Source organism: Narcine bancroftii, chromosome 2 (assembly GCF_036971445.1).
Source record: "Narcine bancroftii isolate sNarBan1 chromosome 2, sNarBan1.hap1, whole genome shotgun sequence".
Classification (NCBI taxonomy): Eukaryota; Metazoa; Chordata; class Chondrichthyes; order Torpediniformes; family Narcinidae; genus Narcine; species Narcine bancroftii.
In genome coordinates this window covers 142,369,992-142,395,410 of record NC_091470.1, presented here as the reverse complement: position 1 = coordinate 142,395,410, position 25,419 = coordinate 142,369,992, and the positions used below count along the sequence as shown (strand labels likewise).

Sequence of the window (25,419 nt, the reverse complement as noted above, 5' to 3'; positions counted from 1 at the left end):
CAAGTCTTCAACACTGCACAGTAAAAAGGGGACTGATGTCTTTAAATTGTTCCATGAGATCCTTCAGACCTATTTGTGAGCAGACTCAGGTCTCATCTGAAAGATTAACTGAAACCCTGCACCGGAGGATACATGGCTATTTAACAATAGGACATGGAGTCGACTGGCAGGGCTGCTACCTATTTCCCATCCCTCATTGCCCCTGAGAAGCTGGTGGTGGTGATCATCCTGGTATTGGAGTTGAGAGTTCTGGGATTTAGCCCTGGCAGTGGTGGTGAGCTCTGAAACTCTCACCCATTGAAGAAGTACTTGCATGAATGTTTGAAATGTAATGGTCTGTACGTACAGATTGTAAGTTAGGGAGGGGATGAGTCTGGACTACTGAAATCAAAAAGAATAGATTTCTGGTGTCGGCACTCCCTCTGAGCTGTTGGAGACAGACGTCCAGGATTTGCAATGATGAAGGCATAATTTTTTTAATGTTTTAAAAATTTTTTTTAATGTAGACATACAGCACGGTAACAGGCCATTTTCCACCCACAACCCTGTGCCGCCCAAATACCCCAATTAACCTTCAACCCCTGTACGTTTTGAATGGTGGGATGAAACTGGAGCACCCAGAGAAAACCCACGCAGACTTGGGGAGAATGTACAAGCTCCTTACAGACCGTGCTGGATTCAAACCCCGGTCCCGATCACTGACACAGTAATAGCATTGGGCTAACCACTACGTTTACTGTGTTGTCAACAAGTGCGGCATGGTTAGAGCAATACTATTACAGCACCAGTGACCTGGGTTTGAATCCTCTGCTGACTATAAGAAGCTTGTCTGTTCCATTGTGGGTTTCCTCCGGTGGCTCTGGTTTCCACCCATGAACCAAAGATGTACAGTGTTTGTAGGTTAATTGGTCACGAGTGATTTTGGACAAGTGGAAAGAGCTTCTTACCATTGCTGTTTCTCTAAATTAAATTAAACTAAAATTAAATATTTGCAAGTCACATCAGCGGTGATTGGAGGAATTTGCAGGTGGCGGTGTCCCCATGCTCTCAGTGCCTTTGCTGGACTTATTCTCTTGGTGGTGGTGAGGGCAGGTTTAGGAGATGGTGTTGGAAGCGGCCTGGGTAAGAAGATTTGCCAACTGCTGCAGTGGTGCATTGGTGCTGGAGGAGAGGATGGTCTCATCAACCTGTTGTTGGGAACCAACTCAGCTGGCTCATTCCGGGACTTGGAGTAACAGCCTGAAGGATGGCATGTTCCACACTGCAAGTAGCTTATTGGATGTCATAGCAATTTTATTACCAAGAAGAGTTATACAGTCCCATAAAATTGTACTAGAGAAATCCTATCAATGAATGCCCCGTCCCTTCCCTCAAACCTCACTACCGTCTGCCCGTTCCTCCCCTCAAAACCCACCTTCCACCCCATCTCTTCCCTCAAACCCCACCGTCCCGACCCATCCCTTCCCTCAAACCCCACCACCTGCCCTGTTCCTTTCCTTAAACCCCACCATCTGCCCTGGGCCTTCCTTCAAATACCATCACTGACTGCCTCATACCTTCTCTCAGCCACCTCCTGAATGTTCTCTATTCCAATGGCACTGCTGCGTCGAGAGCTGAAAGGTCCAGATTTTTTCCTCGTTGGACTCTTCCCAGGTATGATCAGGGACTGTGAAGATAGACTGTATTGTCATCCAGGAAGATCCATTTAATGGATTGTGTTAAACCCTATGCCATTTTACACAATTGCTGACTTCAGTACACGCTCACACCTACAATTATTCTCTGACAGCAGGCAGAAAAAATGGGAATTTACCATGCAGAAAGCTCCCCAGGTTAGAAGCTACTGCAGGAAGATCTCCTAATACTGCTTTCCAATCACAGAAAATGGAGGAACAAATTGATGCTGTGGAGTGATTCTACATCCATGAACCCTCTAATCCTGGCTACCTGTAATTAGTGTGGAAGGAGTGTGTCCTAGTCACTCCATGGGCACCCTTCAGTTAGTGAGGGCCTGTTGGCTTAAAAACATTGAGACGTGTGGAAATCAGCAAAATGAACACACATCTCTGATACTACTTGGGAAAATCACAGAGCACATACCCACATAGATCATTTCCCCTCTTTGTCGTCACTCATTAAGGATAAAGAATTGTAAATAATGAACGGAAGAACAAAAGACCAAATTGTTGGAACAGGAGGGGACCTGTTCTTCCATTTCAGATGATCATGGCTGACAATCTTGGCCCCAGCTGCACTCTCCTGCCTGAAGCCCACAACCTTCCATTTCCCCACGGACGTTTAGTATATTTCACAGTTCTCTGGGGTACAGAATTCTAAAGGGTCACGGAATGCTGAGAGAAATTCCTTATCATATCTGTTCAGTATTCTGTGAATTTCCAAAACAACCCTCCCCCTCAACCCTCAGCTCTAGGTAATCTCACTGTGGAGATATTCTCCTAGTGTTGACTTTGTCAGAATCTGATGCCTGTCCTTCACATCAAAACTTCAGTAACTCTCAGCCCAATCTTCCCTCACAAGATAACAGTCCTCGTGAACTTGCTCTGAACAGCCTCCCATGCAAGCACTTCCCTCCCTGTGAATAACATCTGGCATTATTTATAACAAGATTTCAATATTCACATAGACCATTATTTAACCATTCATATTTCAATCAGCATTAGCTATTTGAAAAGAAATACCATTTTAGTAACTATCTGTTTTTATATTGTATTCATTAGATTAACACCACAGCGATATATAGCAGTTATATCATCTTGTAAAATCAGAGCATGCACTGATTAGGAAATCATTGCACCACAATTCAAACTTTTACTGAAGGATGTTCAATCAGATGGTCTGCTGCAGCCTAGTGACTGTGTATTAGACACAACCATATTGCTAAACCACTGAACATTGGCAATACAATCATGCTGTCTGTGGCTATGCCTCGCACCAGAGCATCTTGTGATAACTCCCTGGCATTGTCAGGAGCGGCAAAGTTCCAACACTTGCCGAAAGGCAGGGACACAGGCAGTCCATGTTAGCAAGTTGCTTGCCTGCCATGCTGATCATACTGTGGGCCACTGGTGGAACCAGCGAGATGCCCACTGCCCGTATTGGCACAGCATGCAACACCAGACAGGAGATCCAGCCCACAACAGAGGAAAGAACGAAGTGAGGCTGGAGAGATCTTTCTGGATCTGGGGTCAGGCTCACTGGGGATCTCCTCACCACAGGAATCAAGGGAAATTTGATGGAATTCTACAGATCCTTGGATATCTGCTGTACAGTCTTGCAAAGTCCCACTTTCACCCATATCATCACAGCTGGACACAAGTTTGTGAACAGAAGTTTAGCAAAGTTGTTACCAAAACAGTCACTATTTGAACAATGCATCAGAACATCTCATAATAATCTGTTATAATTTATAAATCTTGATTATTATTAAGATTAAGTCATGCACAAACATATTGATTGTATCTAATGCATTCATCACAACTGGCCCAATTCATATTTACAAGCCATCTGTTCAAACTGCTGCATGGCTGATTTTATATCCTGTATTTCATGCTTCTATCTCGTCAACCTTTGCTTATTTTGCACAAAGCATTTGAATGCGGATTGTGGGATCAGTGATGAGGCAATAGGAAGAGAGGCTTTGAATATAAATTAGAGGTGGTACAGGCACATTTCTGAACAACCGAAGCCACTCTGACACAGTTGTGGGGTCATGCAGCCGTGAAGTAGTGGTCATGCACAGAGCAGGACGAAACCATAGGGAAGAAGGTAAGCGTAAAACATGAACCTCTTCTATCGTTCCTATGCCTATAGCACTGCCACGACGTCCATGCTTACTTGGGCTTTTTCCAGGCACAAGCAATGACTAAGAGAAGGGAAAGGAGAAAATAGAAAATGAAGTCGTGCACAGCTCTCTCGCAATAAAGACTAATGACGATTGGCATGAATGAAACTGCAATGTTAAAGTAGGAGAGACAGGGGAATCAGATGGAAATGAATGACTGGAGCAAGGCTTTTCTATCCAAAACCATTGTGCCAGAAATCCCACAACACCATCTTTTTTTATGCCTATAATCCTTAAACAAAAATAAGAAAAGCAATTTATTTTTCTTAACAGAAATTGCTGGAAACTCTCAGCAGGTGGGCAGTGTGTGAGGAAGAAGAAATAGAGTTAACATATTAGGCCTGAGAACTTCCATTAGGACTGTCCTTATTTCAGATTTCCACGGCTCTGACTTTCAGGTTAGGTTTCCCTCTGCTCCCTTTAAAATGCCCGAACTCCCAATACTGATCAAATAGTTACAGGGCAAATAAATGCTCTTCTTGTTCATGCTTTCATTGTTAGTGAGGAGTTGGATGGTCCATGAGACAGAGCTCATTGCTTGGTATGAAAAGGCTGCATTCTATGGAGAGATTTCATACACCCTGAGCATCAGAATGCAATGCTGGGAGATGCTATGTGTGAGACTTCTTTGGCCAAAGTCGTCCCTGCCTGCTGACCATGGTACCTGTCCAAGCTGGTCCCCATCATCTACATTTGGCCCATCTCCCCTTCAACCATTCCTATCCACGGACCTGACTAAATGTCTTCTACACTTTGTACTTGTTCACTGTCTCTACCACTTCCTCTGGCAGCTCGTTCCAAGGACCAGCCATCCACCGCGTAAAGAAGGTATCCCTCAGGTCCCCTTTAAATATTTCCCCTCTCACCTTAATCCTGTGCCCTCTAGTTTTAGATGGCCGTCTTTGGGAAAAATACTGTTACAATTCAACTAATCTATGTCTCTCAATATTTTATAAAGCTCTAAATCTCACCCTCCTACACTACAGGGAGAAAAATGTCAGCTCATTCAGTTTCTCCTGAAAACGCGAGGTCTCCAGTTCCAGGAATGTATTTGTGAACTTTTCCCACTTAATGGCATCCTCCCTTGCGCTAGGTGACCAGAAATGCACACAGTGCTCAAACTCCAAATGTGATCTCACCAACATCTTGTACAGTCATAACACAATGAGAAAAGTCTGCCGACGAAGGCAAGCATGCTAAAAACTATCTTCATCACCCTGTTTACCTGTGTCGACATCTTCTGAGAACTATGTATTTGTACTGTGAGGCCTCTGTTCTATAACACTCCCCATCACTCACTGTGTCAGTCTTCGCTCCCCAAGGTCTCTCGGTTCTGCACACTTCCCACCGTTCATCGTGTCAGTCCTCGTACCCCAAGGTTTCTCTGTTCTACAAAACTCCCCACCATTCACCGTGTCAATCCTCATACCCTGAGGTCTCTGTTCTACAACACTCCCTATCATTCACCACTTCAGTCCCTATAACCTGAGGTCTCTGTTCTACAACACTCCCTATCGTTCACCACTTCAGTCCCCATAACCTGAGGTCTCTCTGTTCTACAACACTCCCTATCGTTCACCACTTCAGTCCCCATAACCTGAGGTCTCTCTGTTCTACAACACTTCCTATCATTCACCACTTCAGTCCCCATAACAACACTCCCCACCACTCACCATATCAGTCCTCATACTCTGAAGTCTCTCTGTACTAGGACACTCCCCACTATTCACACTGTTAGTTCTTGTTCCCCAAAGTCTCTGTTCCACAACACTCTTACACAGGGCCCGGCCATTTATTACATACGTCCTACCCTGATTTAACACACCATGTGCAAACCTTGTCTTACCATCCCTTAGCTCACTTTCACATTCATCCATGTTGTAAGCTCAGATAACCTTCCTCACTGTCCATTTTATCACCAATTTTGGTGTCATTCACACACTTTCTAATCATGTTAATTCAGTTCTCATCCAAGTCATTAACATAAACCAGCCACCCTCAACCTTTTTGTTGGCTATGACCTCCTTAGGACTCTGTTCGTAGTTTATGGGCCCCCTTCCCTGTGAAGCAGCCAAGTTTGGATTCTTCAATACTTCTCTCCTACTGACTACATAAAAAAACATTTTTAAAAATAGTTATATAAGGTGAAAACAAGGCTTTTACAATTGTGCTCTGGGGAGAATGGCTGATATAGACGATGAACAGCATTAATCCCTGCGACACACTGTTGGTCACAGGCCTCCAGTCTACAAAGCAAACCTCTGCCTCTTACCGTCAAGCCAATTCTGTATCCATTCTGTATCCTGATCCCATACAATTAGCCTTCAGGACCTTGTGAAAAGCCTTGTTTAAAATCCTTGTGGCCAATGTCCCAGTAATTCTCCCAGGCACATCTACAAAAAACTCAATTAGATTTCTAACATCTGATATCCCATGTACAAAACTGTGCAGTCGATCCCTCATCAGTCCATGCCTTTCTGAATGCAGATAGATCTGTCTCTCAAGGTTTCATGGATTGTCCTTGCAGCCTTTCAGAAATAAAGATGCAGCGTTACCCATCCTCCATCTCCCACGAGTTCACCCATGGCTAACAATTACACAAATATCCCTTCAGTCTCTTCTCTGGCTATACACAATGTCCGAGGATCCACTTGGTCAGGCCCCTGGGATTTGTCCTCCATTGTGTGCTGTACGACCTTCAGCATCTCCTCATTTGTAATCTGGATATGTTGAAGACATCACTGTTCTCTTCTCTGAATTCTCCAGCCTGAATAGAGAGATTGCAGTTGATGCACCATTACTGATCAGACCAACAAACTTATAGAGCTCTTGAGTGTTCTGCGGTTCCATACAGAAGCTCCAGCAAATGGTGGAGAGGGAGATAAGTGTAGAACTGATGTCATGACAATGTCACTCACACCAGGGTGAGTTATCTGAGCCAATGTGGTGACCAATTCAATCGCATCCTGAAACGATCACAAAAGCAATTGAATCTAAAATCATATTTATTTTTGATGTACCTTTTAAAAATAAGTCCAATGTATTTCACTTCAAAAGAAGGATGTGGAAGCTGTGGAGAGGGGGCAGAGGAGATTTACCAGGATGTTGCCTGGATTGGAAAACAGTTTTATGAGGCAAGGTTAACAGAGCTGGGGCTTTTCACTATGGAGTGTAGAAGGATGTGAAAAGAGTTAATGGAGATCAACAAGTTTCTGAGAGGCATAGATACGGTGGACAGCCAGTGCCTTTTTCTCAGGGCTGGAATAACTAACATCAGAGGACGTGTGTACAAAGTGATGGGAAAAAAGTTTAGCGAAGACATCAAATCAGGAGTAAGTTTTTTTATCCAGAGAGTTGCGGGTGCCTGGAATGCCTTGCTGAGAATGGTGGTGGAGGTTGAAACATTGGGGGCATTTAATAGACTCTTAGACGGGCACATGGATGAAAGAAAAATATAGGGTTATGAAGTAGGAAAATGCTTAGTTTTTATTTTGGTAGGAATACATAGGTCAGCATAACATCAAGGGCTGAAGGGCCTGTACTGTGTTGGAGTGTTCCACGTTCTTCTCATTTTTAACATTTTCAATGAATTACTATTGCCTACAAGATAAGCCTCTGAATACTCACTGCTGGGAAGCCCTTGTCTATTCTGTACCCAGGTTGTTGATTTGAGAAGGAAATCCTAGCTCTCCACTTTGCAGCAAAAACATGAGTGTGGGGAAAATCTAAAGGACTGGTCCTCAAACCACTCGAGCAGCAGTGCTGCAGCAAGTAGAGAGGCTGGGTGTTTTGCTCTGGTGCACATTAGACACTTACTCAATGCAGCTAGTCAGCGTCATCAGTGAAACAAGAACATCTGTGAATGCTGTGATTGTAGTAAAAATACACAAATACTGGAGGAACTCAGCCGGTTACACAGCGTCCATAGGAGTTAAAGATGTATAACCAACGTTTATATATTTTTACCTCCTATGGAATCAACATCACTACTTAAGTCCATTCAGAGACTTGTTGTAGAATATTTTACTTACGCCATATTCTTGGTCACAAAAAATTAGCACAGGGGACACCACCACATGGAAACTGCCTTCAAACCACATATCATCCTGACTCAGGAATATATTGCCATTCCTTCACTACCTTTACAACTCTACAAGTGACACCACACTTGGAATATTGTGTTCAGTTCTAATCAATATTATAGGGAGGATGTAGAAATTATGGAGAGGGTGCAGAGGAGATTTACCAGGATGTTCTCTGGATCAAAGAACATGTCTTATGAGGCAAGGTTAGCAGAGCTGAGACTTTTCTTTTTGGAGCAAAGAAGGATGAGAGGAGACTTGACAGAAATTCAAGATTCTGAGAGTCATAGATAAGGTGGACAGCCTGCACCTTTTTTCCCAGGGAGGGAATAGCAAACACCAGAGGGCATCTGTACAAATTGAAGGGAGGGAAGTTTAGGGGAGACATCAGGGGTTAGTTTTTTTACACAAAGTTATATTGTCAGGGGTGGTGGTGGAGAATGAAACATTTGAGGCATTTAAGAGATTCTTAGATAGGCACATGGATGATTGAAAAATAGAGGGTTATGAGGTAGGAAGGTTTAATTTTTATATAGGTTGACAGAACATCGAGAGCTGAATGGCCTGTACTGTTCTGTAGTGCTCTATATTCTATCTCTGGGTCACAATCCCAAATCTCCCTTCCCATCAGCACTGGGTAAGTCGCACCTTGAAAACTGCAGAGGTCAGAGAAGGCAGCTGTACATCACCTTCGCAAGGGTCATTGTGATGAGCAATTACTAGCTGCTTCAGCCTGGGTAGATCACATCCCTCAAATGAATCACCAGAGAGCAGTGTGGAGGTATTGATGCCTGCTTCAGTGAGAGTGAAGGCTGCCTCAAGGCAGACCTGGAACCTGTTGAGATTGGACCCTTTAAACAATCTACTTTTCAGTTCCCCGTTAAGACTCTTCACCATATCTCCGCCACAGTAACATCTCCCACAAGCTTGTGATCCTTACCCATCTCTGCCCAATGATCTACCACCCACCAACAGCAAATTCCACCCCACACCAACACTCAACTTCCTTGACCAGCCTCTACCTAATGCTAAAAGTAAAAACAGTATGTTGGAGAAATTCAACAGGTCAAACAGTGTAGCAAAAATAAAGGTTCATAACCAATGTTTCAGGCTTGAGTTCTTCATCAGGATATGGAAGAATGGCAGCAGGCACCCAAACAAAATGGTGGGGGGAGGAGCATGGTCCCAAAGGCAGGAGGTAATAGGTGAAAGGGGAGGGAAGGTAGAGCAGCAAACAGGGGGAGGAGGGGATGGTTCTGTGAATGGAGAGGGCAGAGGATGGAGAGCTAAGGGAAAGAAGACAAAGGGAAAAAGGAGGGAGGGAGGGAGGGAGGTCAGCAAAAAAATGAAGAAGTCGATGTTAATGCCCTCTGCCTAATGATTGCATCCTCACCCTCAGAAACCCTTGGGCACTGACCACTACCCTCAGAAATCCCTGGGCGCCAACCACTGCCCTCAGAAATGCATAGGTGCTGACTACTGCCCTCAGAAATCCCTGGGCGCTGACCACTACCTTCAGAAATCCATGAGCACTGACCACTGCCCTCAGAAATCCCTGGGCACTAACCACTTCCCTCAGAAATCCATAGGTGCTGACCACTGCCCTCATAATTCCCTGGGCACAGACCACTACCCTCAGAAATACCTGGGCACCAACCACTGCCTTCAGAAATCCATGAGCACTGACCACTGCCCTCATAATTCCCTGGGCACAGACCACTACCCTCAGAAATACCTGGGCACCAACCACTGCCTTCAGAAATCCATGAGCACTGACCACTGCCCTCAGAAATCCAGGGGTGCTAACTACTTCCCTCAGAAATGCATAGGTGCTGACTACTGCCCTCAGAAATCCCTGGGTGCTGACCACTACCTTCAGAAATCCATGAGCACTGACCACTGCCCTCAGAAATCCCTGGGCACTAACTACTTCCCTCAGAAATCCATAGGTGCTGACTACTGCCCTCAGAAATCCATGGGCACTGACCACTGCCCTCAAAAACCTCTGGGCACTGCCCACTACCCTCAGAAATTCATCAGCGACAACCACTGCCCTCAGAAATTCCTGGGCACTGACCAATGCCCTCAGAAATCCATAGGTGCTGACCACTCTCCTCAGAAATCCCTGGGCACTGAAAACTACCCTCAGAAATCCCTGGGCACTGAAAACTACCCTCAGAAATCCCTAGGCACTGAAAACTACCCTCAGAAATCCCTGGGCGCTAACCACTTTTGTCAGAAATCCATAGGTGCTGACTGCTTCCCTCAGAAATCTATGGGCACTGACCACTTCCCTCAGAAATCTATGGGCACTGACCACTTCCCTCAGAAATCCCTGGGTGCTGACCACTATCTTCAGAAATCCCTGTGCACTGACCACTGCCCTCAGAAATCCCTGAGCACTGACCACTGCCCTCAGAAATCAATGGGCACTGACCACTTCTCTCAGAAATCCCTGGGTGCTGACCACTTTCCTCAGAAATCCCTGGGTGCTGACCACTTCCCTCAGAAATCCCTGGATGCTGACCACTACCCTCAGAAATCCCTGAGCACTGACCACTTTCCTCAGAAATCCCTGGGTGCTGACCACTTCCCTCAGAAATCCCTGTGTGCTGACCACTACCCTCAGAAATCCCTGGGTGCTGACCACTTCCCTCAGAAATCCCTGGATGCTGACCACTACCCTCAGAAATCCCTGAGCACTGACCACTTTCCTCAGAAATCCCTGGGTGCTGACCACTTCCCTCAGAAATCCCTGTGTGCTGACCACTACCCTCAGAAATCCCTGGGTGCTGACCACTGCCCTCAGAAATCCCTGGGCACTGGCCCACTAACTCTTATTTCTAGACCAGGTCTGTACATGGCCTACATTTTTCCAGGTTGAGGACTCATGCAAGTAGAAGAACATATATTCCAACTTGGCAGTATCTGACCAGACGGCATCAACATCGACCTCTCATTTCCAGTGACCTCCCCTGTGTTATATACACCCTTCCTTGCTTTCCCTAATCTCTCTGGCCCCGTTCCTCTTTCACTTTTCCTTCTCTGTCTCCTCTCCCTCCCTCTCTACCTGCACCTCAACTACACCTTCCTTCGTCTAGCTCCCATTCCATGATCTACTGCCCCCAGTCCTCTGCCTTCTCCTCCAATTACCTCCGAGCTTCTTACATTTCCTTCCCCCTCTCCCCCACCCATCTTCTTGCCTTTCCCACCTGCATTCGTCTATCATCTGCCTGTTCAGGCTCTGCCCCGCCTCCCACATCCTTTTCTTCTGGCTTCTGCCCTCTTCTTTCCTGGTCTTGATGAAGGGTTTCAGCCGGAAACATTGCTTTCGACAGATGCTGCTTGACCTGCTGAGTTCCTCCAGCACTTTGTGGGTCGTTCCAGTGTTACAGCACTGTCTGCTGTCTCTCTTGTCTGCCTCTTACTTCTGTTCCTCTGTACATCAGCGACTGAATGAAACACGAAAGTCTGCAGATGCTGTGAATGCAGTAAAAACACAGAAATGCTGGAGGGACTCAGGAGGAAAAGATATATTACCGAGATTTCGGGCCTGAGCAATTTCCTGTTTTTCACTCATTCTGCTTATTCCCTGAAGAAGGGCTCAGGCCCAAAATGTCATCAATATATCTTTGTCTCCTGTGGACGCTGTGAGACCAGCTGAGTTCCTCCAGCATTTTTGTGTGTTTTTACATCAGCGATTGAAACTTCTGTCTTGTTTGGTCGGAAATTCCAAGACTCACATCCATCAGGTGAAGATGCTTCTCCTCACCTGCTCTACATGGCCAACACTTACTGTAAAATTTGGACTGCTTGTCTCAGTTTTTCTCGCCAGGGGAGATATTAGCCTGACACCAGCCGCAGATTGAGAATGGGCTTTCCTGAGATCATTGTGGTGCTGTTAGACCAGATCATATTTAAAAAATTTACCCTACCACATGAAGGCCCGTTGCCAACAAAATAATCCACAGAGGCTGGAAATGGGAACAGGAACCAGAATACTGGGAGAACTCCCAAGCCAGGCAGTGTCTGTGGAGGGAAATGGTGCAAATCGATGTATGGGTCAAGACCTGCATCCGGACTGAGAGGGAAGAGGAGACATTTCCAGTGTGCAGCAGTGTAAGGGAGGGATGAGATAGAGGATGGTAGGTGATGGGTGGAATCTGACTAGAGGGATGGAGAGGCTGAGGACAAGCAGATCGGTGTGGGAGAGGGAAGGAGAGTTAAAATGACGGAGCCTAATGTGGCTGGTACAGAAAGAGTTCAGGTACTTTTCAACATGGGCATCAAGTCCACATTGGTTTCACCAACGGAGATAAGCCTACACTGAGAGCACTCATTGCAGTAGGCCAGGTTGGAAGAGGTGCAGGCGCATGTCTGCCTTGCCTGGAAGAGCTATTGGTCTGTTCTTTGACCATTGATTATTGTGGCTCTTCCATCGCCCACACCTCATCGCAGGTCAAAGCAGGGAAATGTATTTTTACCTTCCACTCCCCCCTTCTGGAAATTAGGGGTGGAGTTAACGTCATCATGCCTCTCTCCTGTAAGAGGGTCATTCGGTAACAATTATGATTGTGGTTTTGGTCCACTGCAGCTCTCTAACCATCCCTGACCAGAATCAGTCCCAGCACAACCCCAGTGCTCCAACTCCAAACATCCAGAATCGACATCCAAGGTTTTATACAAACGACATCCCTATCCACTGAATCAGATGGAAAATAAAGTTTGTCAGAGCAACAGGAAAGCAGATTAATGTGACAATACAGCCAGATTTCAAACCATTTAATGTGGTTATTTTGACTCCAGCACAGTTGATTTGGAGAAACCGTGCCTGTCTGAGTGGTTAGCTGGTCCTTGGGGATGGTGTGTGGAAATGGCTCATTCCATCTCACACTGCTGAGGGTGAGTGAAGCCCACAGCACTAATGAAGTGTTGGTGAGGAACCGCAGATTGGGCTACTGAGACACCAGAAATGTGGCATTCGGAAGACTTTCAGTGAAGGAGCCATAATCTGTATAAATTATTTACCATCTTCCATCCTAGGTAACTTGTACACTCAACGTATGGAGATAGATGGAGCACATACAGATTCAGTTACTTCCTGTTCACAGGACAAGACTGTATTTACAACATTAGTGTCAAAGGTGATAGTGTACAAAAGCATTGCATTCGTAGCAAAATCCTCCAAGATTCTGAATTGAGGACAATGTTTTTTGTAGCAGATATATTAACTTCTCATCAACAATGGCATTAATCTTGACCTTGCAGAGGACTATTTCTTGGTTCAAAATTTTCCAAGCCTCTTACACTGAAGCACCAGGCATGGTTCATTGGTTCAAGAGGATTTCTACTACAACAGGAGCAGAACATGTCACTTGCTTGAATTCCTCTCCTTGACTTGGTAAAGGATTACACATTCACAGTTGCGAGTGTTCAAGGCAGTTGATTGGTACTTATAATGCCTTTAGATTTGGCTGTCTGACCGGGGCTGGTACTTACAATGCCAGGAGCTTTGATGGTTTCTCCTGTGTTGTGGGTAAAACTGCCACTGTGACTGGAAGAGACAGTGTTCTGTTTCTTACTGCTGAGACCCATGGCATCCATCGATTGGCTTCGACTTCTAATCACCCGCTGAATAAAAAAGGTTTAATCAGTCAGATGTCACGTTTTATGGAATGTTCCGAATTAAATTAAAATGGGTATCAGCAGTCAGAGAACGAGCCATTTAAACCTCTCAATATTTGCTCCCATTTGAATGATCTTCTTAAAATGCCTGGCTTGTCACTCCTGGAATGTGACACTTGAGGCCCAGTTGGAAGCCCCACCTGCCATGGCCAAAGCTGAGTATGAAAGTGAGCTTCACTCAACTAGACTTCATTTGGCGTGATTCTGAAGATAAATGTGGCCATGATTTCTCTCCCTGAATTTTATGATGTTTCGGTATCAATAGACTGGTCAGACAATCAGAAAATTAATAGAGAGAGAGAGAGGGAGAGAAAGGGTAGAATTTGATCAGGGGAAGTGGGAGACAAACAATCATGGTGAAGGAATAGACAATAATGTCAAGATGGCAGTCAGAGCTTCTTCCTTTAGAAAACACAGTACATCAGGACAGGGAGGCTGTGTTTGAACTATGTGGCACACTGGTTACTTCCCAGCTGGAGGACTGAATTCGGATCTGGCCACCAGGAAAGGTGCAGTGGCACTGGGGAGAGTGCAGGTGAGATTTTCAGAGCTGGAGAGTACTGGCAATGAGGAGGGAAGCAGCCAAGCTAGGATTTTCTTCATTGGAATAAAAGAGACCCAGAGGACATTGAAGAAATAGACAAACTTTGAGAGGCGGAGTCAGGATAAGTAGAAAAATCTAATTTCTTAGCAGGGAGATAACAAATCAGAGGTAGGTATTAAAGATGGATCAGATTCACCTGGCTCTGGTACTCACTCACTGATAGTGGAGGAAGCGCATGCCATCCTCTCATTTACAGAGCAGCTTGGGGAGCAGTTGGTGCCTGGATTGTGGGCCATGGGTTGAGAAATGTGACAGGTCTGGGCTGCTCTACTCTGGGTCAGTCTGGGTTGCATGCAGTCCTTCAGCACAAGGTCCCCATGAATTACATTGCACTGGTTATCAAGTGTAAAGATTGTCTTTACCAAACTCCATGATGGAGTCACACATGGAAACAGGCCATTCAGCCCACAAGGTCCATGCTAACCCTCTTTAACTTATCCTACATTTATCCCACATCCTCCAACTCACAGATTCTACCACTCACCACACCTGGGGGTGGGGCTGGGGGGGGGGGGAGAGCTACATCAGCCAATTAACCCAATATCCCTCACGCCTCAGGGAAGTGGGAGGAGACCCACACAGCCACAGGGTGAACTTGCAAACTCCACATAATCTGGGTCACTAGCATCATAACACAGAGCCTATGCCCACTCTTCCACCCCAGCAACCGCGTTCAATCATAACACTTTCCTTCAAAAGGAATTAAGGACGTGTTCATTAACTCAACTTATCCTGGCCTTGATGAGCTTCTTCAATTCATCCTCATTTCCTTTCATCTGAGCATTCAAATGGTGAATTAAAATTAAATGTACAACCCTCTCTCTGTCTGCCTGTCTCTCTCCTCCTCTGCCTCTTCTCCCTTTTTCAAAAATTAAATGTTTAAATTTAGACATACAGCACAGTAACAGGCCCTTCCGACCCATGAGCCCGTGCCGCCCAATTACAGCCAATTGACCTACAACCCCCACTACAATTTTGAAGGGTGAAGGAAATGGAGCACCTGGAGGAAACCCACACAGACACTGGGAGAACATACAAACTCTTTACAGACAGCACGAGATTCGTATCCTGGTGTCGATCGCTGGCGCTGTAACATTGTTGTCCTAACCACTATGCCAAATGTGCTGCCCTCCCTTTCTCTACCTCTCTAATCCTATCTCTCCCTCCATCCCCTCTCTCTACCTCTCCCCTCCTCTCCATTCCTCCCTCTCTGACCCTCCTAGCCCCTCTCTCCACCCTCTCTCTCTCCTCTCCTCTCTGTCCTCACACTACCTTCTCTCTCTCTATCCCTCTCTCGCTCTCTCCTCTCCTCTCTGTCTCTCCCACCACCTCATCCTCTCACTCTCTGCCCCTTACTCCACTCCTCCCTCTCGCATTCCCCTGCCACAGGTGTTCTCATCTCCTTCCACTCCACACAGTCTCTGCCATGCTCAGTTATCTGACATTTTGTTTGTCCTGATCCTCTCATCAATGATTATTTGTCTGGAAATTCATTTCAAAGGGCATCAGTGAATGAAGAACCCCATTTCGTTCAGGCAGCAACAAATATATTTGAGAACTAGTTTACATCTGGTTCAGGTGCCCCGTGGAATCAAGAAGCCTTATTGAATTTCTTTTGTGTGTCACCATACTCCTTTCATTTCCCTGAATGTGGTCTGTAGGCTTTTACCTTTGCTCAATTCACAGAGCTTTTTCAAGTAGAAAAACTATCGGGTGACCAAATAAAGTCTTAAAAAAGGTGAATTGCTCTTGAAAACTGCCATCAACCTCTTGAGGTGCCATCTCTCTATTAATGTAATTAAAAATGTTCAATCCATCCATGTTTCAGCATGTGGACAGGCTGTCAAGGCCAGCGTTGATCACTGATCTTTATTTCTCCTTGAGAAGGAAGCAGTGAGCAGCTCTCCTGAATTTTACTGCGGTCCACAGGTTGAAATTGCTCTCCTGCAGCTCAGTGGGAGGAGGGGTTGGATTTATTTCCATGTAGGGAAACCAATGGTGATGCCTGCACCTCCTGCCCATGACCCTCGTTGTAGTGGAGGGTGAGGGTTTGGGCAGGGACCAGGTGAGTGGCCACAGTCCAGTTTGTGGACCTCCAGGCTTGGTGATGAAGGGAATATGTAAGGTGGTGGACGAGTGCTGAGAGTTCACTCTGCCCCGAATGGTGAGAATTGTTGATGCTCCACGTAGTGGAGAGTGCTCCATCTGGTTCCTGATCCTTGTTTTGTAGGTGGCGAACAACACTGGGGAGCCTGGATGGGTCTCACTCACTACAGGACACCCAGCCTGTGACTTGTTCTTGCAGCCATACTGGTTATAAATGAAACAGGAGACAAGACTGTTTCCATTCACTGAAATTTACATGTGATATTGAATAGTGGAAGAATTGACAAGTATTGTTAACATTAAAAGAGTCAATCACCTTCAGTGCCAACTAACGGACCACAACCCTACTGCATGACATTAACAACAGTTTATAGCTGGCCAACATACCCGCTTGTGTGGTGAGGACTGGTGTCCTACGTGGACAATCTGACATCTCAGCCCCTGATCTTCACCACTTTTACTCATGTAGAACCACTGACGATCCTGACACTTAATGGATACCCCAATTGCTCCTTAACTTAGGAGACTGTTGGAGTCAGGCTACGTTGGGAGGTCCAGGCCAGATCAAATAAGGTGGCAATTTCCTTCCTTCTTTGCTTTTTTTTGGAAAACTTTATTTAAAAGAATTTAGGCAACTTACAATCAAACAACAGAAAAAAACCCAATTTTTTTTATATATTAAAAAAACCAAGCCACCCTCCTACCCCTTCAGCCAGCCCCCTTAAGGGGAGCCAAATATAAAGATAACACAGTGATTATAAATAATATTTCAAAGTATTTCTAAATTCATATACTCCAAATAAGAAGACCACATTTTAACAAAAAACGAATAATTATCGTGTAGATTACATGTAATTTTTTCCATAATAATACCATTTCTCAACTCATTAAGCCAGCGTGTTATATGGCGAGCTCTCCACTGGCCACCGTGACAGAGGTGCACCAAAGAAAAGGTACAAGGACTGCCTAAAGAAATCTCTTGGTGCCTGCCACATTGACCACCGCCAGTGGGCTGATCTCGCCTCAAACTGTGCATCTTGGCGCCTCACAGTTTGGCGGGCAGCAACCTCCTTTGAAGAAGACCGCAGAGCCCACCTCACTGACAAAAGGCAAAGGAGGAAAAACCCAACACCCAACCCCAACCCACCAATTTTCCCCTGCAACCGCTGCAACCGTGTCTGCCTGTCCCGCATCGGACTTGTCAGTCACAAACGAGCCTGCAGCTGACGTGGACATTTACCCCCCTCCATAAATCTTCGTCCGCGAAGCCAAGCCAAAGAAGAAGCCAGCGTGTTATATTAACCTCCACATCATCCTTCCAAGTACTAGCTACACATTTTTGTGCTACAGATAACACTAAACGTACAAAATGCAATTTGAAATTTATCCAACCCTAGTCCTTTCAAAGTAACCATATATCCCAACAAAAAAATTGATGGGTCTAACGGTAATTTAATCTTAAATAATTTTTTCCAAAATCAACCTAATTCCTTCCCAAAATGGTTGTACTTTAAAACAAGACCAGACAGCATGTAAAAAAGTTCCAGTACATAGTCCACATCTAAAACAAGAATCCAAATTATTAAATCCATATCTCTGGAGTAACTGATGTAAAAAATTATAATTAACCATTGCATAATGTACATTCGTCACTTTAGTTACACTATCAGAACACATAACCTCCCAATTATCTTCTGAGAAAATATAGGTTAAATCACTTTCCCATTTAAGCCTAGATTTCTCCCATTCCGGTTTATCCATTCTATCTGCAATAATTGGTACATATCTGAACCTTTCTTAGGTACAGAAAAAAATCAAAGACTCAAATTTTGTCAACATGGGTAAATTCATCTCTTTACCATAATTATCTTTTATCAAAGCTCTGAGTTGATAGTACACAGAGAATTTACAGATATATCAAATTTCTCCCTCAATTTTATAAAAGAAAGAAATTGGCCTTCTTCAAAACAGTCCTGAATTATCTTTATGCCCTGAAAATTCCATCTCTTTAAATGATTATTAAACGTTGAAAAAGGAATAAGCTGGTTATGATATAACAGGGTTTGAATTGGTAATTTACCCTTTGATCCTAAAACCCTGTTCCTTTTAACCCATATCCTTAACAAATGTTTTAATATCGGCATATTACATTCCCGCAATAAATCCACATTCCATTTAAATATAAAGTGATGTATCTCAACTTCAGATGTACAAGCCATTTTCACCTTTGCCCAACTCGGAGGTTGGTCCACATCCATCTATCTGCTAACAAATTTCAACTGAGCTGCATCATAATAATTTTGAAAGTGAGGTAACTGCAATCCACCTAAAGCATATTTCCATGTAAATTTATGTAAAGCTACTCGGGCTAATTTTCCTTTCCATAAAAAAATCCGCACTGCCCTATTCAGGTCTTGAAAAAAAACCCTTTGAAAGTAAACAAATATTGAATTCGAGGAAAAATATTCAATTTACTCAACCAATTAATGTTAATGGCAAATCTTTCCATTTAATTAAATCCATTTTAATCCTTTTTAATAAAGGGACATAATTCAATTTATATAAAGACCTATAATTCAATTTATATAGTCTGCATTTACTACCACTCCCAAATATTTAATTCTATCTGACCACTTCAATTTTATAATATTTTTATATTCTGAATAATCTCCATCCCCAACTGGCAATTTACTTTATATCGAGATAGCTCTCCAAATTTTAACAAACAATCTTGTAAATATTTCATAGACTGTTCCAGTTCTGTCAAATATACCAGCACATTGTCCGCAAGATGGCATAGTGGGAAGACATTTGGTTCCACCCTGTTAAATTTCTAAATACTTTAATTTAAAATTTGTAAAAATGGTTAAAAATAATATTTACAAACTTTGGAATATTGGAGGATTGCAATGGCTGCAAACGTGAGAAAAATCAAAAACTCAATTGCAAAAAAAATTACATTACAAAAGTGTTGAACTGAGGCCTACTTACCAAGTTGAAGCCACGGAGTCGTCGACTGGAGGACTACTGATCGGTTGAGTATTACGCCGGCACCAATCGTGCAATCGCAAGATGGCACCGGCTCAGTGACAGGCTTGGCCGGCCTTGACTCGCGCCCCCGTGAGTCCAGGGGTGCGGGCAGATTGGCAGAGCAAAGACAGACCCGCGAGCCCGCAATACTGCCTGGCGGTACAGAAGCGCGCAATGTAGCGTCAGAAGACACACCTGTGCGGTTGGTGTCTTTGCCAGGCATGCTCAGAGTGTTGCGGGTCCAGGAACTACTGAACAAGGTGTGGGCTGTGGGGGAGCCTGAACAGCGGCGGGCCAACGAGGTCGGCACGCTGTCGACGGGCGTCCAGACCCGCAGCCGCACTGAAAGAGGACCTATGATGTTAGAGGAGGAAGAAAGATCAACATTACAGGAACTTACACAGGAAGAAAGAGGGACTGAGACCAGAGAAGGTAGGCCTCAAAGGGAGATGATGGAACCTGGACTGGATTCTGATTTCACAATTTTGGAAAGGATTGCTCATCAAATGGAAAATATGTCAATACAGATGTCTACTCAGATGACTCAAGGATTTATGGAAGTGAAAACTAAAATGACTACTATATGTGAAGAAATGATGTATGAAGCAAGATATTAATGTAGTTAAAAGTGATGTTAGTAGCTTTTTTTGAATGTAAGAACCAAGTGGAGCATAATAGAGAAAAAATGGAAAAAGTGGAGGATTCGTTTGTGGATTGGGGGATCCAGAAGAAGGAATTATAGAAGAAGATTGATTCATTAGAAAATCAGGGTTGAAGAAATAACATAAAAATAGTAGGCCTCCCAGAAGATATAGAAGGTTCTGATCCGGTAAAGTTTTTTAAGAAATGGATTCCTGAGGTGTTGGGCAAGGAATTTTTTCCAGATGGTCTGGAGTTAGATCGAATGCATAGAGCACGAAGGAAGAAACCGTTTCCAGGCCAACCACCACGAGCAGTTTTGATTCACTGTTTGAAATACCAGGACAGGGAAATTATATTACGAATGGTGGTGCAGAAGGCACGACAGAATCAGGCTCCAATGATGGTCCAGAATAATAGGAAGTTTATGCGGATTTGAGTCAAAAAATTATTAGAAGGCGCCGAGAATTTAATTCAGCTAAAGAAGTATTGTGAAGTATCGTTATCTGGCCGTGTTGAAAGTTTTTTATGGGAACTTTCAATCTCAATTCTTTGAAAATGATCATGATCCATTCATTTTTGCTAATTCATTGCCAAATTTACGAGGAAATGGACGATCGTCACCATTGTCACCGAAGAGGAGGGTAAATGGCAATGGAAATGGGAAGAATGGAAAACATGGAAAGAATGAGAAGAAAGTTGAATTGACACAAAGTCTTCTTGATATTGAAGATCCGGAAGAATCATTGGGACTGGAATCATTGGGTTGATTATTTTTGTTTCAGTATTTTTTGAAAGTCTGACTGGGGGAGTGGATGACACTGAGACCTTCAGTCATCTGCCACTAGTGGGTTTTACCACACCCAGATTTTTAGGGGGCTACTACTTTTTTAGTAGTTTGTTTTGGGGATTGTTAGTTTTTTTTTCCCTTTTTTTGGAATATTTACATAAGGAGGGGGTTAAAATATTAAGGGAATTAGAAGGGGAGCATTATTTTATAGTAGTGGAATATATTATTAGATTAAGATATGTCTAATTTGAATTTTGCAACTTTTAATGTCCAGGGTTTTGGCTAATATAAGAAAACTGAAAGTTGATATTGCTTTTTTGCAAGAAACACATTTGACTGAAAAAGAACATTTGGGTTGGTCATGTATTTTCTTCTTTTAATTCTAAAGCAAAGGGTGTAGCAATTTTAATTCATAAGAAATTACCGTTTGAATTGGGATTGTTTGAAGAAAATGCTGGGAGGGTTTTGATGGTTAATTGTAAAATTTTTGCTGAATCATGGAGTTTGTTAAATATTTATGCACCTAATGTAGATGATGATTGGTTTATGTTGGAGACTTTTTTATTGCTTAATCAGCCCAATAATAATATTTTGGTTGGGGGAGATTTTAATTGTGTTTTGGATCCTTTATTGGATAGATCTCCGAAAAGTATAAGGAAGTCAAAGGTGGCAACACAAATAGGAGCTTTGATGAAGGATTTGAATCTGGTTGATGTTTGGAGGAGAGTAAACCCTACGGAGATAGACTTTTCCTTTTATTCCTCTAGACATGATACCTTTTCTAGAATAGATTTTTTTTGGTTTCGGCACATCTGCAAAGTAGAGTACTACAAGTTGAGTATAAAAGTCGGGTTATATCGGATCATTCTATGTTATTTTTTTCCTGTGTAGGTTCATAAGTAGAACAATCGTCTTATAGATGGAGGTTTAATATAATGCTATTGAAGAAACCGGAATTTATTACTTTTGTTAAGGAGCAGATTACTTTGTTTTTGGCTGAGAATGTCAATTCATTACATAGTAATTTTGTATTGTGGGATGCTTTGAAAGCATATTTACGAGGGCAAATTATTTGTTATACTACGAAAGTTAAAAAGCAATATGTGGCGGAAAGCTTAATGTTAGAGAAACAAATTGCTGAATTGGAAAGGGATTTCAGAAAGATGTTACAGAAGATAAAAAAAAGCTGCTTTAATGAAGTTGAAATTACATTATAACACTTTACAAACTTATCAGTATGAAAGTCTACTTTATCGATCTAAGCAGCGTTATTACGAACTGGGTGAGTGAGCTCATAAGGTATTAGCATGGCAATTAAAAGCGGAACAGACATCAAAAATTATTAATGTTGTGAAAAAGAATTCAATAGTTACCTAAGGAAATTAATTACCAGTTTTATTCATTTTATCAAAAATTATATACTTCTGAGGGAAAGCAGGACGCTGATTCTATCCTATCCTATTTATCTAAATTAAATTTACCTGTTTTGGGGGCGGGGGGAAGAGGTTAAAGAATTGGAAGCTCCATTTACGGATTTTGAGATTAAAGAGGCTAATCAAGAGATGCCAAATGGAAAGTCACCAGGAGATTATGGATTTTCTGTTGAACTTCCTTCCTTTCAAAGATATTCATGAATTAGAAGTTTTCTTTTTGTAATAAACTAGTAGTTGCATAGCTAGCAATTAAAAAAAATATTCCAGTTTTATTTAATTAAAGGATTTAAATTCCTCAGCTCTGAGGTGGGAGCTGAACTCAGGTCTATGGACTGATGTCCAAATGCTGGCTGCAGGTTCAGTCACTTCACCAGCTCTGTTCACCCAAACTTATTCTGCTATATCAAATACCAAAGATTTCTACTTCTTTAACACAGCAACTACATATTTTTAGACTAGACATAAAAAAATTAATTTTGGGTCTTTCCAGTGCATTTTATTTTCAATGTGACATTGGATCACTACCAATGACAGATCCCAGGTTCTAATTGGCTCCCTTTAGCAGACATAATAATCAGCCCTGATATAAAAACTATCACTGTTTAGCATGGTGATACAGCAAGATATGAAGTCTGGCAAGAAAACTTAATCTCTCATCTCTAAAAGCAGCTGCACGGAGACTGATAAAGTCACTTCAACACAAAAGATGCTTTCACAAATAATTTTTGGTGCCAAATGGGATTTGCCAGCTCTTTCAAACTTTTGGATTTGATTTGGCATGCAGTTTAAACCTCTAAACAATTAACATCTGAAGTGTTAGTGGACCTCCCTTAGCCATATTTTCCAAGATTGGGGAACAAGGTTTGAAGGGCGGTCAGATGCTGAAGAACAAGACAACCAGATAGGTGGCCAGAGCGAGATGAACAATTGTGATCACTTGGAGATAAATGTGTAAACTCACATGGTGAGTTATCCCAAGTTGCATACACTGTGATCGTAAGTGTGAACAAACAGATGTTTTCACTTGAGAGCAGGAGAGATCAAACTGATGCAGCCCAGAGGGACACAAATCAGGAAACAGACCATAAGTGAAAAGTGAGTAGGTGCAGTAATCTCTCCACTAGCTCCCGCCACTTGGTAAGATGAGGGCAGATCTGATCTTGGCCCCAAACACATGGTCCTGCCCAAACCCCAGAATCCTTGCTCTCACATGAACCAAAAATCCCACTCCAAGACCACAAGGAAATAGGAGCAAGAGGAAACCACTCTGCCCCTCAAGCCAACCCTGTCAATTAATATAATCAGGGCTGATCTACATTGGCCTCAGACCCTCTTCTGTGCCAGTTTGCTACAGCTTTCGATTCCTCAATCTTTCAAATGCTATTCCATCTCCATCTGAAATGTCCAGTGATCTGCCTCCTCCACCTGCAAGGTCAGATTCAAGAGAAGGTATCTCCACGCACTTCTTAATTTCTTCCACCTCGACTATGCGCAACATTCTGAGGGAAGAGAATTCCAAAGATTATCTAGGAGAAGAAAATCCTCCTCTTCTTAGTCTAACACAGACATCCCTTGGCCAGACCCACATTGTGATACTACCTAGGCAAGTGCAACACTTGCCCCAAGATCAAACGAATATTAACAATATGAAAAATGCACTGTAAATGCCACTTCTTGCTTTGCACTGAATTTCTAGGCAGGTGAATGTGCAAATTGCTGGACCTGAAACGTTAACAGTTTCTCTTTCCACAGAGCCTGGCCTTCTAAATGTTTCCTCTGTTGTTTAAGATTGTTAGACATTGAGCTGACAACATCTTGAAATGTTACTTACCACAGGGCAACTTTTGTTGTCAGGAACATTCTACAACAACCACCTAAATCCTCAAGCATTTGTGAGGGGAAGGAAATAATCTTATCTGTAACCTTCAAATAAGTGTCTGGCTGAGATTTATTTTGGATTATCAGTTAATTATTTCACTTTACTTTCTATTGTGAGAGGAAACATTTCTCATTGGGCCTGTTCTAACTTTCAAGTTTTTGACTTCATCTCTGAGCCTGTACTCTCAGTGTGTCCTCAAAGTTCTGTCCAATATAACGTGCTGGCCTCCCACTGCAGTCTTTAACAATTGTACAGCAACACAAGCTGACAAAGATCTGCTGTAAAACTCACACTCCATTGAGTTTGTTCAAACTTGCTCTATAATCGAGTCCTTATGTAGCAAAGATATGTTCCCAATGTTTTGGGCCTGACCTTGCCGAAAGGTCAGTTACATATCCTTGCTACAAAAGGAACATTGCCCGACTTGCTGCATTTCTCCAGCACTTTGTGTGTTGAACTGCAATTGCAGCATCTACAGACTTTCTTGTTTATAATCAATGCCCGGCTCTAAACTGGCATCACAAAGAAACCGGTAGGATTCAAAGTGGGAAGTGGGATCGGAGTTTGTGGTTTTGCTGAGGCACTCCTGCTAATAGGTGGTAAATGATGGAAATTTGATTAATGCTTGCACATCTGTTAAAGGTGAAAGTACTGCTAAGTTGATGAAGGTCATGGACACTGGCCAACTTTTCTTGAAAACATAACTCCAAATGAATGCTTGTTGGCATCCCCTGCAGGTGATTATGAACAGCAACACAACCTCCCCAATGTCCACATCTGATCAGAATGGCAAGAAACAACTAGGTGGGAAATACTCCCTGCTCTGTTCCTCCCCACCTCACCTGCTCCATCTGAACTTTGTGAGGGCTACAATATTTTTTATTTATGAAGATTAGAAGCTGAATTAGTCAACCTAGGGATTATGAAGATGTAATGAGAATGTGTTAGTAGCACCAAGAGAGAATCAACCTCCCATCCACTGCAGATATCTATGTGAAGTGCTGCCTCAAGAAGGCAGGCCAATATCATAAGGGACCCTGGACAACCACTTCTCACTGGTCCCTTGGGCAGAAAGTACAGAAGTACTTCCAGGTTCAAGAACAATTTTTATCCAACAGCTATTAGGCTCTTGAAACTTCATCATACTCCCTCAACACTGAGCATAAACTAGTCTGGGACCACTGTCTGCTCTATTGAAACGTCACTCTTCTTGCACTAACTGTGAATATGTATTTATTTATTCTTTTATAGTTATTATCTCGTCTTTCGTCTCATGGTATATTGTGGTTATTTGGTGTATCTTACAAAC

At 43.2% G+C, this 25,419-nt stretch overlaps 1 protein-coding gene across 20 annotated transcripts in view; it reads right to left on the bottom strand.

The window, feature by feature from the left end:
• The window catches only part of rap1gapa (RAP1 GTPase activating protein a), a 343,293-nt gene that overhangs the window by 20,635 nt on the left and 297,239 nt on the right, over positions 1-25,419 (bottom strand). For 16 of the 20 annotated variants that reach the window (XM_069918270.1, XM_069918269.1, XM_069918287.1 and 13 more), the window contains 3 exons: positions 13,444-13,575; positions 3,806-3,883; positions 1,557-1,666 (listed from right to left, as the gene is read on the bottom strand). In XM_069918270.1, the coding sequence (XP_069774371.1) occupies positions 1,557-1,666; positions 3,806-3,883; positions 13,444-13,575 (320 nt within the window). The remainder of the gene's footprint in view (positions 1-1,556; positions 1,667-3,805; positions 3,884-13,443; positions 13,576-25,419) is intronic. The other 4 variants (XM_069918275.1, XM_069918278.1, XM_069918279.1 and 1 more) reach the window with 3 other exon arrangements.